Source organism: Portunus trituberculatus, chromosome 30 (assembly GCF_017591435.1).
Source record: "Portunus trituberculatus isolate SZX2019 chromosome 30, ASM1759143v1, whole genome shotgun sequence".
Taxonomy (NCBI): domain Eukaryota; kingdom Metazoa; phylum Arthropoda; class Malacostraca; order Decapoda; family Portunidae; genus Portunus; species Portunus trituberculatus.
Genome location: NC_059284.1, coordinates 1,632,446 through 1,649,945, shown reverse-complemented (window position 1 = coordinate 1,649,945; position 17,500 = coordinate 1,632,446). Strand labels below are relative to the sequence as shown.

The following is a 17,500-nucleotide window of genomic DNA, read 5'->3' as shown; positions in this document are numbered from 1 at the left end:
TCTCTCTCTCTGTCAACGCCATTTATTGAGTAACCTTGGCATTAGTGAGACAACTCTGTGACGTGTGAGGATTAGGACCTTGACTCTCTCTCTCTCTCTCTCTCTCTCTCTCTCTCTCTTGACACTTATTGCGTGTTTTATCTCCATTATCATCGTCTTTCGCGCCCTTTCGTTCCTCATAGATGTGGTTTTTGGTTTGATCTAATCTTCTTTGGCGTGTTATCATTATTATCATCATCACTATTTTAGTGGACATTTTTATCCCCACTGTAATATTTTTCTCCTTCATCGTCATCCTCCACTTTACTCTCCTCTACGACGCAATTCTCGATTCATTTTCTTTCCTTACCGTTTTCTTCATCATTATTTCTATTTCCCTTCCTCCTGTCCTATTCTGTGTTTTTATATTACTATCCTTCTTTCCCTTAAATTACGTGCTTCCCTTCCTTCTTTCCTATCCCATATTCTTTATTATTCTCTTCATCATCGTCTTCTTATCTATCTTATCCTTTCCTTTCATTCTTCCATCCTGTTATTCTCCTTTTCATTCTCTCCTGCGTATTTTATTTCTCCTTTTCTATCTCTCTAGTTCGTGTTTCTTCTTCAAAGTTTGTATATTGTAGTATTTCACCTTCTTTTTGTCCCTTACCACCTTTTGTTAGTATTCTATAGATGATGAAATTTTTATAAAGTTTTGTAACATGCAAATTGAATTTAAAGTTTTTTTTATTGTTTTTTTTCTTTCTCTCGTACCCTCGTCTTCCTTCCCTATCTTCATTACTTCTCCATTTTGTTCTTTTCTTTTCTTCATTTTTTTCCGTTTCCTTTCTTTTTATTTCACGATTTTTTTTGTCGCTCTCTTTATATTTCACTTCGTTTGTCCTTTTTTTCCCTCTTGAAACGTTTTTATTCTTTCCCTTACTACTATTTTTTTTCCTTGTCCTCATCCCCCATCCTCTGCCTTCCTTTTATCATCCCTCTGTTTCCTCCCTTTCTATTACCGCTTCCTCCCTTATCTCTCTTCTCTCATGTAGTGTGTCCTCCTCCTCATCTACAATTCTACATAACCGACCTACTATTAACTTTTCTATCCCATCGTTCCCTCTCCCCTCTCTCTCCTTAATCTTTCCAATCTATCTCACTGCCATTTCACTTTGCCCTTTCCTCTTCGTTTTTTTAGCATATTTAGAGCGCCACACACACACACACACACACACACACACACACACACACACACACACACACCTTCAAGGAGGCTCAGTCCGTACTAGAGTGACACCAGAATATTAATAAACAGCATCGTGTGTGTGTGTAGAGAGAGAGAGAGAGAGAGAGAGATGGGTAGGGGGGAAAGGGTAACATAGAAAACGGAGGGAAAAAGTCGTGACGTCACCCAGGGGCAATGTTTACGTATATGCTGGTGTGCCACATGTGTTTCCGACAAACGCGGGGGTGCCAAGTTTACATTATGAGTGAATCAGTGTTTGAGTCAGTCACTCGGTCTCTCTCTCTCTCTCTCTCTCTCTCTCTCTCTCTCTCTCTGACTTTTCCTCGCCCCTTTTCCAACACTCATCGCTTCTGCTTGTCCTTAAATTTATTCAGTCTCCTCTTCTCTTCTTCTTTTCTTCTTCTTTTCCTCCTCCTCCTCTTCCTCTTCCTGCTCGCTGAATTATGATAACTCCCTCTGAATTAATGGTCATAATTTGCTCTATGACTGCTGTTTTTGTCATGACTTTGAAGATGCGCCTATGCTCCTCCCCCCACCATCTCTCTCTCTCTCTCTCTCTCTCTCTCTCTCTCTCTCTCTCTCTCTCTCTCTCTCTCTCTCTCTCTCTCTCGTGGTTCGCTTTGGGGCAGTTTTACACCTCCGTCTCGCAGCCAAGGAAGAGAAAAACACATTGCTAAAAATATCACAACACAAGTAAAGAAAACGAGGCGTCTTTAGTTTTATCAAGTTAGGTACGGGTGTCTTTTGTTCTCTCTCTCTCTCTCTCTCTCTCTCTCTCTCTCTCTCTCTCTCTCTCTCTCTCTCTCTGTACCTGTGTGTTCCTTTAGTGTGTTTTTTTCCCCGCTACCTCTCCCTTTCTTCTTAATGTTTTAACCTCCACGGCCCCAAAAGAATGGACGTGTCAGACTTCATAAAAGTATATTTCAACAGGTGCAAAAAAAATGTGTCAAGTGACTAACAGGTTTGTAGAAAGAGAGAGAGAGAGAGAGAGAGAGAGAGAGAGAGAGAGAGAGAGAGAGAGAGAGGTATGTACGTTAAGTTTGTGGAAATAACAAAGTTGAAGGGGCCGCTGATCTGAGGAGGCCCGCGAAAATAGTCCCAATGTTTACAACTCAGCGGGACGGAAGTTACGAGTGACCTGATTGGTGGAAAGTGTTCTGGGTCTCCTCTGATTGGTCAATGAGACACTCTTCCCACTCGGACTGGACGAAAGGGTCTACAGTCTTCTTTCTATTACTGTAAGAGAAAAGTTTTGAGCTCTGAAGGGGTTACATAAAAAAAAGAGAAAAAATGTGGCAAGAATAGGAAATGACGGAAATAGTTCAAGTAAATGTAGATAAATGTGAGTTTTTCTTATGTTTTAAAAAAGAGAATGGATAAAAAATGGTTAAAGAAATGAGAGAAATGTTTAAAATAATGTTGAATATCCTTATTTATTGTAGCATTTGGCTCGATAATCTCTCTCTCTCTCTCTCTCTCTCTCTCTCTCTCTCTGCAAACACGTACGCAGCAGTCACAAATAGTTTTAATTGCTTATATTCAAAACACAATCTGTATTTTTCTGAACAATGAAACAACCCAGTAACCCTTCATGGTAATCAGCACACACACACACACACACACACACACACACACACACACACTGACCATTAAGATAAGACGGGTCACGTTCTGCTCAAGACTATCTCTGCTCCATCCCTCCCTGTCTTGTCACTTGGGCTATATGTTGTCACTTGAGCTAATAAATTTGGGCTGAAGAATGTTAATGTTATGCCCCGGTGGCTGGTGGGCGTCTGTCTGTCCAAGTACTCTTTCTCTTACCTACTTCTGCTGTTATTTTGGGGAATCTTATGTGTGCGGCTACTACTACTACTAACACTACTACTACTACTACTACTACTACTACTACTACTACTACTACTACTACTACTACTACTACTACTATCAATACTACTGCTACTATTACTACTACTACTACTACTACTACTGCTGCACCACCACCACTACTACTACCACCACCACCACTGCTGCTGCACCACCACTGCTGCTGTTACCACCACTGCTACCACTGTTGCATCATTGCTGGTGGTGGTGGTGCTACTACTACTACTACCACCACCACCACCACCACCACTGCTGCCACTGCTGCTGCTGCTGCTGCTGCTGCTGCTTAAACAACCCCTTAACAACCACCACTGCTGCTGCTGCTGCTGCTGCTGCTGCTGCTGCTGCTGCTGCTGCTGCTGCTAATCACCACCACTGCACTGCTGCTGCTGGTGGTGCAACACCAGCTTTTCTTAAATAATAACCACTACTGCTACCACTGCTGTTGCTGCTGCTGCTGCTGCTGCTAACCCCTGCTATTGCTGCTGCTGCTGCCACTGCACCTGCAAACACCACTGCTGCTACTGCTGCTGCTGCTGCTGCTTGCTGCTTTTCTTAAACAACCCAATCTTCAATAAACTGCTACTGCTGCTGCTGCTGCTGCTGCTGCTGCTGCTACTACTACCACTACCACTAACCACTACTACTATTACTACTACTACTATTATTACTAGCCACCATCACCACCACCGCTACTACTACTACTACTACTACTACTACTACTACTACTACTACTACTACTACTACTACTACTACAATCGCTGATGCTGCTATTTCTACTCACCTACCGAAATTATCTATCGTATCTAAACTTAATCTACTACTACTACTACTACTACTACTACTACTACTACTACTACTACTACTACTACTGCTGCTACTGCTATACTACCACCCAGTAACCCTCATAAATCCCAGCGTCTTAGGAGGTCTAGGTCGCGCTGGTGGTGGTGGTGGTGATGGAGGGAGAAATAATAGCTGTAATAATGATGGTGATGATAACGACTTCGATGGCAGGTGATGGTGATGAAAGTGACTGCAGTGATAGTGAAGGTGACGTGTGGTGACGCGAGATGACGTATTCCATTCAGCGTCACAGGAGAAGGGCGGTGATTGGTCATGAGTGGAGGAGCTGGCAAGTCGCCGTCCAATTGGGGAGCGAGGAGAGGAAGTCAGTGTCATATTAACGTGAATCAAAGCCTTTCATGTGGAGTGAGTTAGGTCCTGCTCTTAACATTATTCAGAGAGTATAGTTCAGCTGTGGTGCCATCACTGTGGAGGGCAAAGGGAGGATGATGGAGGTGGGTATTATTCTAAGTAAGAGGGGATTGTACGCACCTTCTTTCTCTTTACGATGGAAAGGTGAGCATAGTCCTTGTGTGGCAGGAATTATGTTCGTGTTGTGGCTTATTCATGATGGCTGGGTGTATCTTTAGGTGTGTGAGATGATTTAGTTCATATGCTATCATTTATTTTCCGATTTACTAATGGATAGAGTGGGTTTTATTGTAGGTAATGTGCTTTAGTATGTTAGAGATTAAATGTATGTTATCTCTGTATCAATAATGGAAAGTGTGTTAAAATAAATTAGAATTAAAGAAATTTGTGCTCCTTCCCTTCTTTAACAGTAGTCAAGAGTCAGGATGTTATAGTCAGTAAAGAAAATAAAACCGTTAATGTTAATGAGTGCATGTACTTTTATGTAAGAGAAAATGTTCTACTTTTATTAAGTTAGAAAGAATTAAATAAACTTTCTCTCATTTCGTTTATAGCCTGGTGATGTGTGGCACCCTCATCACGCGCCAGCCAATAGCAGCGGCACTGAGGATTGTGGGTGAATGCCAAGCGAGCGCTGATTGGTTCATTTACATATCAAGGGAATATGTAACCTGGTAAAAGTAGGGAATATTTGACTCATTTGCATACCACTCGCGCTAAAACCTTTCTTGGGCTACTTAAAACTTTATAAAAACTGGATACATTTTACGATTTCCGAATTATTTGTGAAATGTAATGAATTATGGTAATGATTTGAAATGTTATATCAGAAGGGTGAGTATTGACCAATCAACGCTCGCCTTACGTTCTAGCCGCCCTGTGATTGGCTGTCAGGATATTTTAGTGCAACACGTCAAAATACAGATAAAATTGAGATAAAAAAGTGGCTATTTAGTACAACACATCATATAGATAAAAAAAAAAAAACGTCAAGAAAAAAAAACTTTGTCTCTTTAGTGCAGTACTAAAATACGCAGATATAAAAAAAAAATACCATGAGAAGGAAAAATAGAAACACAAACGCAACCATAACAAAAGAAAACGCAGCAACTAGGTAAAAAATATTCAGGGTCCGTATTTTGAATCTTTCTGGACTCTCATTGGATACTTTTAAAAGGCCACAGAGACGATAACTCAGATTTTATAGGCTGTTATCCCCAATAGTAATTCAGAACACTTACTGAACTATTAATGAAACCGTGAATGGAAGCCTTGAAAACCCTCGTAACTTCTGGAGCCTTTTGAAAGCAGAGAGACGCAGGAACATTTGAAAATACGCCCCTGGAAATGCGGAGACTATAGCGTTTGGTGTGTATTGCCTTCAGCTTCCTCTCTACCTCAGCAGGGGCACAGCAGGGGAAAAGTAGGATTCTTGCCTCGTCTCAAAGCTCTCTCGTCTAATTTCCTGCTATTGTTTCCCTCCTTTGCTCTCCTCTCTTGCCCGTTTTCTGTTTCCTTTTGTGGGGGGCTTAGTTAATCTTGGCCTTGGTCTTATTACCTACACTTTTATTTTATTTTTCCTTTTCTCTGTTGTCTCATTTTTTGTTTGTTTGATTCCCAAAGATTGATTTTCTTTTTTCTTTTAGCCTTTCATTTTTTTCTTCTTCCTATTCTTCTCTATCCTCTTTCTTTACTTTTCTTTTCTTTTTTTTTTTGTTAATTTACACGTTGTCCTTCCCCCTCTTTCTTCTTCTATTCTCTTTCCTTCTATACTTTTTTTCATCTTTCTTCCCCCATCTTTGCTGGCTAACGCTCTCTCATTCTTTCTTCATCCTTTCTTTTCTCACTCTCCTTCATCTCCACTTACAATTTCATCTTTTATCTCTCTCTCTCTCTCTCTCTCTCTCTCTCTCTCTCTCTCTCTCTCTCTCTCTCTCTCTCTCTCTCTCTCTCTCTCTCTTTATCCTTTTGTTGCTGTTTGCCTCTAAGTCTTCCCATTTCCTTCTCTTCCTCCTCTTTTACTCATTTTCTTCGTCTCTTTGATGTGATTAATTTTCTTGTGAGTTGCCTCTCTCTCTCTCTCTCTCTCTCTCTCTCTCTCTCTCTCTCTCTCTCTCTCTCTCTATCTATCTATCTATCTATCTATCTATCTATCTCTATCTCTCTTTCTGACCAACGCAGGCAATATTCCTTCACTTTTCCCTAGCTGTGTCTCTCTCTACCTTCAAAAAATCAACAAAAATAGATACAAAAACACTTATTAACTCTTCCTCTCTCACTTTCTCCCTCTCTCTCTCTCCCTCCCTTCCTCAGGTGGTTGGGTGACGTCACAGCTTCTCTATGACGTCACAAACACAAAACAAAAGACAAACAGCAAACAGCACGGATATATAGGACAGGTGTAAAGGAAGGTGAGGAGAGCAGGTGGTTTCTTACCGTCCAATACGATAGTTCCCTTGGCTGCAGAGCGGAAAAGAAACATTAATTACACACAGGTGACACGGACAGGTATCAGGTGCGGGTGGGGGGGGGAGGGATCACTTACTCGCAAGGTGCACAACAAGCTACGTGTGAACTGACAGGGAAAGAACAGGGTCATTTAACCAACAGGTGTGGAAACTCTGGGTATTTATATGACAGGGAATTAATTGATTTCACTAGCAAGGAAACTACTTGGCGTTGACAGGGAAAAAGGGTCATTATTCTAATCAACAGGGAAATAGGGTAAATTTAATCAACAGGTGTGAAAATTTGCAGTATTTAAATGTGAGAACATTAAATTGGTTTACTAGCAAGGTATAAAGAGAACTACTTAGAAATTACAGGAGTAAAAAGGGTAATTTATGCAACAGGTAAAAGATAAATTTAATCAACAGGTGTGAATTGGCAGTATTTAAAGATGAGAAGATTTGAATGAATTAATAACAAGGTATATAGAAAACTACTTAACACTAATTGATAAGGTATAAATTAAGCAACAGGAAAGAGTGATTTGATAGACTGCTGTGAAAACTCTGAGTATCTTATATGTAAGACAATTTAATTACTTAAGTGAGAATTTACAGGTAAAAAGAGAACTCATTTAACAAACATGAACACTTGGGCATTAAAGTATGTGATAAAATTAAACTGTTCAATCAAAAATACCTACTTAGAATTAACAGATAATTAAAGGATATAACAACAGGTGTGAAAAAAACAGCGATATTAAATGAACACAAGAAGTTATTTAGAATTGACTTGTAGTAGTAAAAATATTATCAAGACCAGGTGTGAAAAGGATATTTAAATGTAAGAAAACTGCTTGATTTAATAAACAAGGTGCATGAGGAACTATTTAAACCTGACAGGTAATAAAAGGGTAACCAACAACAGGTGAGGGAACGGGGAGTGTAATTGAGAAAGAATGAACGGCTGGTGATTAACAAGAGGGAGGATTACGTTGATGCAAAGGAGATCGTATTTAAAAAGATGCAACAGTGTAATTACAGAAAAGTGAAGTAGGGGTCACTATTATTACTACTACAGTCACTAAACACAGGTGTGAGTGGCGAACAAAGGCAGAAGGAAGGAGTTAAAAATGCGACGCGAGAGAAAGGAAATTTGAACTGGATGAGGAAAACAAGATCAAACAAAGCAAAGCAAACAAACAAGCACGAGTAACGAGAACAAGAGTCACGAAATTTGTTAAGAGGAAAAAAACAAGTAAAAAGAAATAATATAAGATAAATAATACTAGTAATGAAACAAAACTTCTGTAAATAATAATAATAATAATAATAATAATAATAATAATAATAATAATAATAATAATAATGATAATAATAATAATAATAATAATAATAATAATAATAATAATAATAATAAGCAACAAAAAAAATAATCATCCAATGTGCGTTTTCTTATGTATGTATGTATGCATGTATGTATGAGCGCCAACCTGAGTGTGTGTGTGTGTGTGTGTGTGTGTGTGTGTGTGTGTGTGTGTGTGTGTGTGTGTGTGTGTGTGTGTGTGTGTGTGTGTGTTTGTTAATAATCCCTACGTATTTTTCTACAAGACGTTCTACAAATGCCATCCTAATTCACTCCTCTGTCAACACGTTTGCATAAAACAAGAACCGAACAGCGACACCCATACCTAGAAAATCCCTCACAGCCTAAAACCTTCAGTGCGTCATAATGTCTCATACAAAATCTCTCAATTCAATATTTCCCCACCAACTTGAAAAAAAAACCCTCAAATAATCCACAATGTCTAATCAAAAACTCAAAATGTGACTAAATCCTACAATATGTCTCATCCTTACTATTGATCCTGAAATTATCTCATATGGCTTCTAAGAAATCCCTAACTTCTTATATGGATCACATAAAATCCCTAAATTCTCTTATATACCAACCAGGATCCCTAATTTCTTCATAGACTAAGTAAATTCCCTAAATCTCCATGTACTATTTGAATATTCACCCTAAACGAACCTAATCCTCCTCTGGATATCACCAAAAAAGTCCCTGTCTGGCATGAGTGGTCACCTTGAGCACGGGATCCCCATCGGAGAGCCTGTTGGTGGCCATGACTCTGCCCTGGCGCCACGTCTCCACCAGTGCCTTCACCTCTTCCCTGTTGGGGTCAATCAGCCGTAGCCCCGTGATGTTTGACCCACTGTACTTGAAGTCCTCCAGGTCAACCAGGTGCAGATCCTTAAGAGAGAACACAGGAGCATAACATAAGAACACAAGATCCTGAACGCAAGAACACAAGGAAACGAACGCAACAATATCTGTATTACACATTATTTTATATATATATATATATATATATATATATATATATATATATATATATATATATATATATATATATATATATATATATATCATGTGGGCTTTTCACTGGAATTTATGGGCTAAAGAGGATACTTTTTGTGGTACCTCCTATCTCAAAGCCCACCCGCTAGGAAACCGTTGCCCCGAGTGAGGAAGCCCAACCTACACTCAGACCGTGGACAGGATTCGAACCCGTGCGCTTGGAGACCCTTCGGACCCCAAAGCACGCATGGTTCCACTGTACCACGGCAAGAGAGACACACCAGGAGTAAAGATGATGATAATAACAGAAAAAAATCCGCTTATTCTCCCCTTTTCTCCTTCTCTTACCCTGTAGTGTGATGACAGAGTAAAGGCCCTGATGAACTCTTGTATTAACCCTTTTGGTACTGGGACGCATTTACACCTTGAGATTTGTGTACGATTTGACCATTTTATTGACATTAGGAAGGGTCTAGGAAGGTCAGAAGATTGATAGCCACAGTCCTCACTATTTCAACTCCCCACATAAGTTTGTGAAGTTGAATAGAATCACCAAATAGTAAGCAGAATGAATGTGTAAACTCATCATGGTATTGAAGAGGTTAAGGAGGTGGACAGAATACAGCATGAGTGGGCAGTGATGTGCATCGAGGCCATAGGAGTGATAGAGTTAACGAGTTCAGAGGAGCAGTCAGCCTGAACCAAACTACACATCCATCTATCATCCGTATCCATAAATTCGCTAATCCTTTAAAGCTCGCTATTGACTCGGGGCTAACAACGTGATTACTGAGTCTCATCCAGTCATCCTACACTCCGTTTGTGAGCCAATTTCCCTCCATCTCCCTTTTAAATTTGACTTCATCACGCTTGAATGAATCACTTCTGGTCCTTTCCATATTACTAACCGAGGCACCTTGTCCGCATCCCCATTCTTATCATGGGAGAAGTGAAGGGACATTAAGGCAACACAAAGGAATACAAAGAAAGAGTAAACAGCAGCAGACTTCTTGGCCCTTATGAAGTTGTTTGCGGTGAGGTACGTAGCAAGTTATAAAGTTTGTAAAGGGATATTTTCTTCTATATTAAAGGGGCGCTAGTCAAGGGCAACAACAACAACAACAACAACAACAACAACAACAATAATAATAATAACAGAATAAACCCACTGAAGATGTCTCTCTCTCTCTCTCTCTCTCTCTCTCTCTCTCTCTCTCTCTCTCTCGTTCGTGTGAGTGGAAGGGAGTAAAATTTTCCTCTCCAAGTCAACAAGGTAATGAAGGAAAGAAGGGAACTTTTTTCCTTTATCTTCTGCTGGATGAGGAGAGAAATGAGGCAAAAGTTTTTATCTCCAAAATCGCGTGGAGAAGGATGGAAGTCTCTCTCTCTCTCTCTCTCTCTCTCTCTCTCTCTCTCTCTCTCTCTCTCTCTCTCTCTCTCTCTCGACGTGGCCAAAAAGCGGTATATATATTGACAGCTGGCTTACGACCATCAGTGAAGAGAGAGAGAGAGAGAGAGAGAGAGAGAGAGAGAGAGAGAGAGAGAGAGAGAGAGAGAGAGAGAGAGAGAGAGAGAGAGAGAGAGAGAGAGAGAGAGAGAGAGAGAGAGAGAGAGAGAGAGAGGTTCTGTTGTTATTGAAAAGGATGGAGTTTATTGCACTATCTATCTATGTCTGTTTTTGTTTGGGTTTTGCACACACACACACACACACACACACACACACACACACACACACACACACACACACACACACACACACACACACACACACACACACACACACACACACACACACACACACACACACACACACACACACACACACACACACACACACACACACACACACACACACACACACACACACACAAACAAACAAGACAAACATGATTAACTTTCTGATTTGGAGGAAAGAGGAAAACCAAACATTGAGAGAAAGAAGACGGGAGGGAAAGAGCGAGCGAGAGAGAGAGAGAGAGAGAGAGAGAGAGAGAGAGAGAGAGAGAGAGAGAGAGAGAGAGAGAGAGAGAGAGAGAGAGAGAGAGAGACACACACACACACACACACACACACACAGACATGCGCATACATACACATAAACAGAGACACACACACACACACACACACACGTACTCACCATAGAGGTTATAAGGTAGCTATGATAAGATGACATCATATCCACCTGCTGCGCCTGCTTCAGCACCAGCCCGACCTTCTCCGTGCGGCAATCGAGGATGATGTTCTGTTCCCCTGAGGACCTCACCTCCTTCAGCAGCTCTCTGGCAGGTGGAGAAATCAATAGTGCAACATGAACAGTCGTTGATATTCTAATTGTACTGTGTCAAGCGATTCAGGAGTTACTGTCAAGGATGAAAGTGTTTGTGAGTTGTTTTACTTCATTATTCTCTATGGTGTGTGTTCGTATCAGTAGGAAAGGTAGTTTGTATAGCCCCGGGCAGTGTATGTATGTTGTGTAGAGCGAATCATAAGTTATTGTCAAGGATGAAGACGTGTGTTTGGTTCTGAGTTGTTTTATTTCATTATTTTCTATGGTTGTGTTCAGATCAGTAGGAATGGTAGTTTGTATAGCCCCAGGCAGTGTATGTGCGCTGTATAGAGCAAATCATAAGTTATTATCAAAGTTTAAGTGAAGTGTCTGTGGTTTTGAGTTGTTTTTCTTCATTATTTTCTTTGACTGAGTTTGGACCAGTCAATGTAAGAGGTCGTCAGTACAGTCTCAGGCAGTCTATGTGTGCTGTGTGGGGCGAATCAGGAGTTGTCAAGGCTGAAGGCGTGTCTGTGGTTTTGAGTTGTTTTATTTCACTATTTCCTATGACTGTGTTCGGACCAGTGTGAGAAGTCGTCAGAACAGTATCAGGCAGTCCGTGTGGGGTGTGTGAGGCGAGTCAAGAGTTTAGGTGAAGTGTTTCTGGTTCTGGTGAGTTGTTTTACTATTATCCATTATTCACGTGAGCTATGTAAGGTAAATCTAAGTTATTCATTCATTCATCTATTTCATATTTTCATTTAGCTTTTCTTGTGGATTTGCGATGAGTTGTATTGCTTCATTACTTCACCTTTCCACTCTCATGGTTGTGTTTCGAAGTTCAGAGCTATGAATAGTTAACATATGAGAGAGAGAGAGAGAGAGAGAGAGAGAGAGAATGTTGTTAGTGTTGTTGCTAATTCTCTCTTTCCATTCTACTATTCTCTCTATTCCATTCCCCTCTTTACTTGTCTATCCACTATTCTGCTTAACTTCTTTCCTCTTCTCTCCTGTCCTGCCCTCTCCTCTCTCTCCTCTCCACAACTCTAAGGAGATTGACAAGTAATGAGTGACAAAGTGAGTTTACTGAGGTGAATTTTGCCCCCACCCTCAAGCTTACAGGACCGCAACAGTAAGTGAAATTGCGAGGTGATTATCGGAAAATGTGTCCAACAGTGAAAGAACGAAGGTCAAGTGGTCTCCCGCAGGTCTATTTTCTTGTGATTTCACGTTGGTTGGAACATAATTTCAGGAAGTCTGAGCGAGGTGAATGAGGGAGTTATATTACTTAGGGAGTAATTTTCCGGGTCTTGGGATGCCTTCACAGGAATAAGAGGCGTAGTTTCCAAGACTTTGGTTGATTTTTGTGTGGTGAATTAAGGAGCTTTATTACGTAAAGGGCTATTTCAGTATGAGAAGAAAGAGAGTTTAGAGAAAGAAGTGTCTTATCAGAAGCAAAATAATTTATGAAAGAAAACAAGAAGCGTATTTTGACAGAAGGAAAAATTAAGAAGCTTTTGACAGAAACAAAGGAGAAAGGGGATTTTGAGAAAAAGGAAGGACTTTATCAGAGGCAAAATAGTTTATGAGAGAAAAAGTTAGCACATATTGAAAGAAAGGAAAGAAATGGTTTTATGAAGAAAAAGGAAGGATATTTTGACAGAAGAAAAAAAGAAAGAGAATTTTGATTGTAAAAACAAAAGAAATTTTCTGACAGAAGCAAATAAAATAGCTTAAGACAGTTTAATTAATGGGGATTAACATTACTAATACAATTTTCCTAGTATGACAGTGCACTAGTTAAGGGAACATTTGCTTGTGGTCCATAATTTTTTTTGGTACCTTACAACTCAAAAAAAAAAAAAGGCAGAAGGTGTAAGGCTAGAGAATACAAAACCGTACAGAAGATATTCAAAATTAAAACGAAGACAAACATCACACACAACAATACAGCATCAATAAAACCATACTGACTTTGGATCAACACTTCACATCACACTATTACAAAACTACTGCAAGAAAAGAAAGCCAAGAAATAATGAGAAAGTGGAGAGGTCGTGGGGAAGGGAGAGTTTGGTAAGGTGAGAAGCTAGAGGAGGGTGGAGGAGGGAAGGCAAACAAGAGAAGTGTAGCGTTTGGAGGGAAGGAAGGGGAGGGGGAAACTTGAGGATAGGAAGGAAAGGGAAGTAAAAATACGACAAGGAATGGAGAGTAATGAAGGGGAGCTGAGAGAGAAGAGAAAAGGATAAATGAGCAAGGAATGGGGAAGCAGGAAACACAAAAGGAAAGATTAATAATGAAAAAAATACTAATTAGGGAATAATCAAGAGAGTAATGAAGAGAAGGAGTCGGTGAAGAGAGCGAGAGGAAGAGAAATGGGCATGGAATGAGGAAACAGGAATCACAGAAAGGAAAGGCAAGATTGTATGATGAAAAAACACTAATTAGAGAAGGAAAGAGGAAAAAGCTTGCAACTCACACACACACACACACACACACACAAACACACACACACACACACACACACACACACACACACACACACACCCCAAATGTTAGCAACTTCAAATAAAACTTGAGTGTTCGTGCCTCCGTGCAAATATTCCCTCTTAACCCAACACTCCCAAAGTTAAAAGCAGAATTTACATTAACTCCCTTTTATGATTTTTCCTCCCTGAACTCGGGAACGCAACTAAAAAAAAAAAAAATGAACATAAAAAGAAATTTCACATTCACTCTTTTATTTTTTTTTTTTTATTTATTTATTTTTTTTTTTTTTTTGCCGGCATGAAAGCTTTCCAAAAAAAAATCTATAGAGAAAATTTATGTGTTCATCTTCATTCTATTTTTTTTTTTTTATTTCTGCAACACAGCTTTAAAAAAATATTAAAAAGTAAAAAAGTAAATCCACACCTGCAACACCTTTAAGCTCACGTGTTTGTCCCTAATGATCTTGTCTCACCTGCACTAATTGCCTTCGTCACCTGAGCTCACGCTGAGATCACTATGCCTCTCAGTAACCACGCGTCTCATCACAGAGGTTTCACACAACACACCCAAGCACCAAGTCACTCGGAGACCTCTCTTGTGTCTATTTTGATGTTTATTTATTAGTCTATCTATGTCTTTATAATATGTCCTGTGTTAAAGAGTCTGACAAAGAGTACAACAATTACTAAAGAATTCTCGTTTCCATCACTTATCCAGCTGGATTCACTATGACTCTAGAATTGTACAATCACCTCTACTTATTTCCTCCGCCCTTTGCTTGAACACAGTCATCTACTTACATGTCTATAAAGTGCCTCTCTCACCTGGCTACCTTACCTGGCTACGTGTACTCACTAAACTTAAAACTACAATCAAGTGAACTTTTTAATCTCGGCTACTTTCCTTCATCTTTTTACATGTCTATCAATTGTCTCTCACACCTGGCTACATTACCTGGCTACGTCTATACTCATTAAACTTAAAACTACAGTCACGTGAACTTGCAATCCTCGCTACTTTCTCTAACACACACAAGCTTCCGTCATCTGTTCACCTGTCTTTCCTGGCTACGCGTACTCACTAAGATTAAAACTACTATCAACTTTTAATTCGCTCTACCTTCTCAAACAAACTCAAGTCTCCACCATTTATTCACCTCTCTGTATCAGCTATCTTTCTCTCACCTGGTTACGAGTATTCACTAAAATTGAAATTAATCATCTGAACTTCTTATCTCCACCACCTTCTCTAACACACTCGTCTTAGTCATCTTCCTCCCCTGGCTGTCTGTGCTCACCTGAAGTCGTTCCCGTGTGGCAGCTGGCGGATGGAGACCTTAAACTCGTGAGGAGAAGGAGTCTTAAGAAGCTCCTGCAGACGCACTAGGCCGTCGTTGTCCTCGTAAAGAATGCAGAAGGATTTCCACTCGAAAAGCCGCACCAGGTCCAGATACGCCTGGTGGAGGGAACGTGTTGTGGTTGAGAAGAGGAAAAGAAAGATTAAGAAGAGAGAGAGAGAGAGAGAGAGAGAGAGAGAGAGAGAGAGAGAGAGAGAGAGAGAGAGAGAGAGAGAGAGAGAGAGAGAGAGAGAGAGAGAGAGAGAGAGAGAGAGAGAGAGAGAGAGAGAGAGAGAGAGAGAGAGAGAGAGAGAGAGAGAGAGAGAGAGAGAGAGAGTGGATTTTTGAAGTAAAGAAAGACAAGAAAGACAAGTTAGGCAGTTCTTGAGGAGGGAAGGAAAGGAAGGAAAGAACTTGTTGGGGTTGAAAAGAGAGAAAGGAAGACTAAAGAGAGAGTGATCGAGGAGACGGAGAGAGAAAGAGTGAGTGGGTGTTTGAAACGAAGAAAGACAAGTTAGACAGTTTTCTTTAAGGAGTGGAAAAAGAGTAGAGTTTCTGAGGTGAGAAAGAAAGGAGTGAGTATTTGAGGCGAGAAAAGACAAGGGCAAGGGATTGTTTCTGGTGAACGAAGAAAGAGTGATAGAGTTTTGAGGCAAACAAAGAGGATTGTAGCAATTTTGGAGGCGAGAAAAGAAGAGAATGAGTGAGTCTTGAGGAGAGGTGGGAAAGTGAAAGTTTATGAGACAAGAAAGGAAGAGTGAGTGAGGAGTGAATTTCTAGGGTGAGAAAAGGAGTAGAAATTTGAGATGAGAGAGGAAAAGAGAGAGTGAGGAGGAACTTATGACTCTAAAAAAGAAATGTGAGGGACATTAAAGGCGAGGAGGGAAAAGGTTAGGGAGAAGAGTTACTGAGGACAGAGAGGAAGAACAGGAGAGTTTTGATGAGAGAGAGAGAGAGAGAGAGAGAGAGAGAGAGAGAGAGAGAGAGAGAGAGAGAGAGAGAGAGAGAGAGAGAGAGAGAGAGAGAGAGAGAGGTCTTTCCAAGAGAAGAAGGAAGAAGAAAAAAGAATTTCAAAGCGAGAAAAAAGAGAGAGAGTTTTCTAAAAGAGTGAAAGAGAAGAAAGATAAAAGAAAGGGGATAGTTTTCCCAGAGAAGGTCGAAAAAATGTGTGAGTTTTAAAAGCAAAGAAAGAAGAGTCGTTTTTGATGTGACGGGGGAGGAGTAAAGAGGAGTAATTGTGGTGGAGAAGAGTGGAAGGAGGGACTAACACTGAGGTGAGGGAGGACAAAGAAATTAGGGCAAGTTTTTAAAAGCGAGAAAGGAAAAACAAGAGTGGGATTGTTTTGGTGAGGCAACGCAGGCCATGCCATAGGAACTTTATTTCTCTAACGTTCTAAGCTTCCGTGATATTCTGGGCTTGATCACCACCACAATCACACTGACTTGTCGAAATCTATACAAAAAAAACAACAACAGTGATGAGAAATGAAGAGATTTGTGAGCTTCTGAAAAGGGAGAATGCGAAGGGTAAAGAATGAAGGTGAGAAATAAAGAATGAATGTCTCTGAAGTGAAGGAGGAATAAAGGAGAAGTTTTCAGGTAAAGGAAGTAAAAATGAAGGAATCAAGATGAGCTAAGTAGAGTTTCACGAGTTTTGAGATGAAGAAAAGACTGAGTGAGTCCTGATATAAGATAAGGGAAGTTTTCTGAGCTTTTCTCTAATGACATAAAGATCTGTGAGGTTTTTTTTAGAGTTAAGAAAAGTTTCGTGAGTTTTTTTTTTCGTTTTTAGTGTTACAAGTGAAGAAAATGTGTTAGACTTCTTGAAGTGAGGAAAGAACAGTGAAAAGAAAGAAGAATGAGTTTTGAGAATAGGATAAAGAGAGACTATTTGATGTAAAGAAAATGAGAAAGAACGAAGAAAAAGAGCAAGAAAGAATATTTTCAAAAACGAAAAAAGAGAACGGCAAGGCTGAATGTAATGGAAAAGAAAAATTAATAAAGATGAATGAATTTTGAGATATAAACAATAAAAAAGAGAATATTTGAACTAAAGAAAATGAGCAAGAAGAGAAAAGGAAAAGTAAGAGGCACTATTTTAGACAAGGAATAAAATAAAGCCTGAATTTAGTGTAAAGGAGACTGAGATGAGGAAGGGACGAAGGTGAGTCACTGGATGAAAGAGATGTGAGAATGAGAGAAGAGTGAAGGAGAGGAGAGGAAGATGGTGCAGGTGGCGGGCAGGTGGTGTGCTCAGGTGTACCATAAA

General features: G+C 40.0%; 1 protein-coding gene across 1 annotated transcript in view; it reads right to left on the bottom strand.

Annotated features, from left to right (window-relative positions):
- LOC123510801 (glutamate receptor ionotropic, kainate 2-like) overlaps positions 1-17,500 on the bottom strand; it is a 101,240-nt gene that overhangs the window by 31,685 nt on the left and 52,055 nt on the right. Inside the window, 4 exon segments of the mRNA XM_045266185.1 lie at positions 6,767-6,790; positions 8,864-9,031; positions 11,277-11,418; positions 15,193-15,350. Coding sequence (XP_045122120.1) covers positions 6,767-6,790; positions 8,864-9,031; positions 11,277-11,418; positions 15,193-15,350 — 492 coding nt within the window.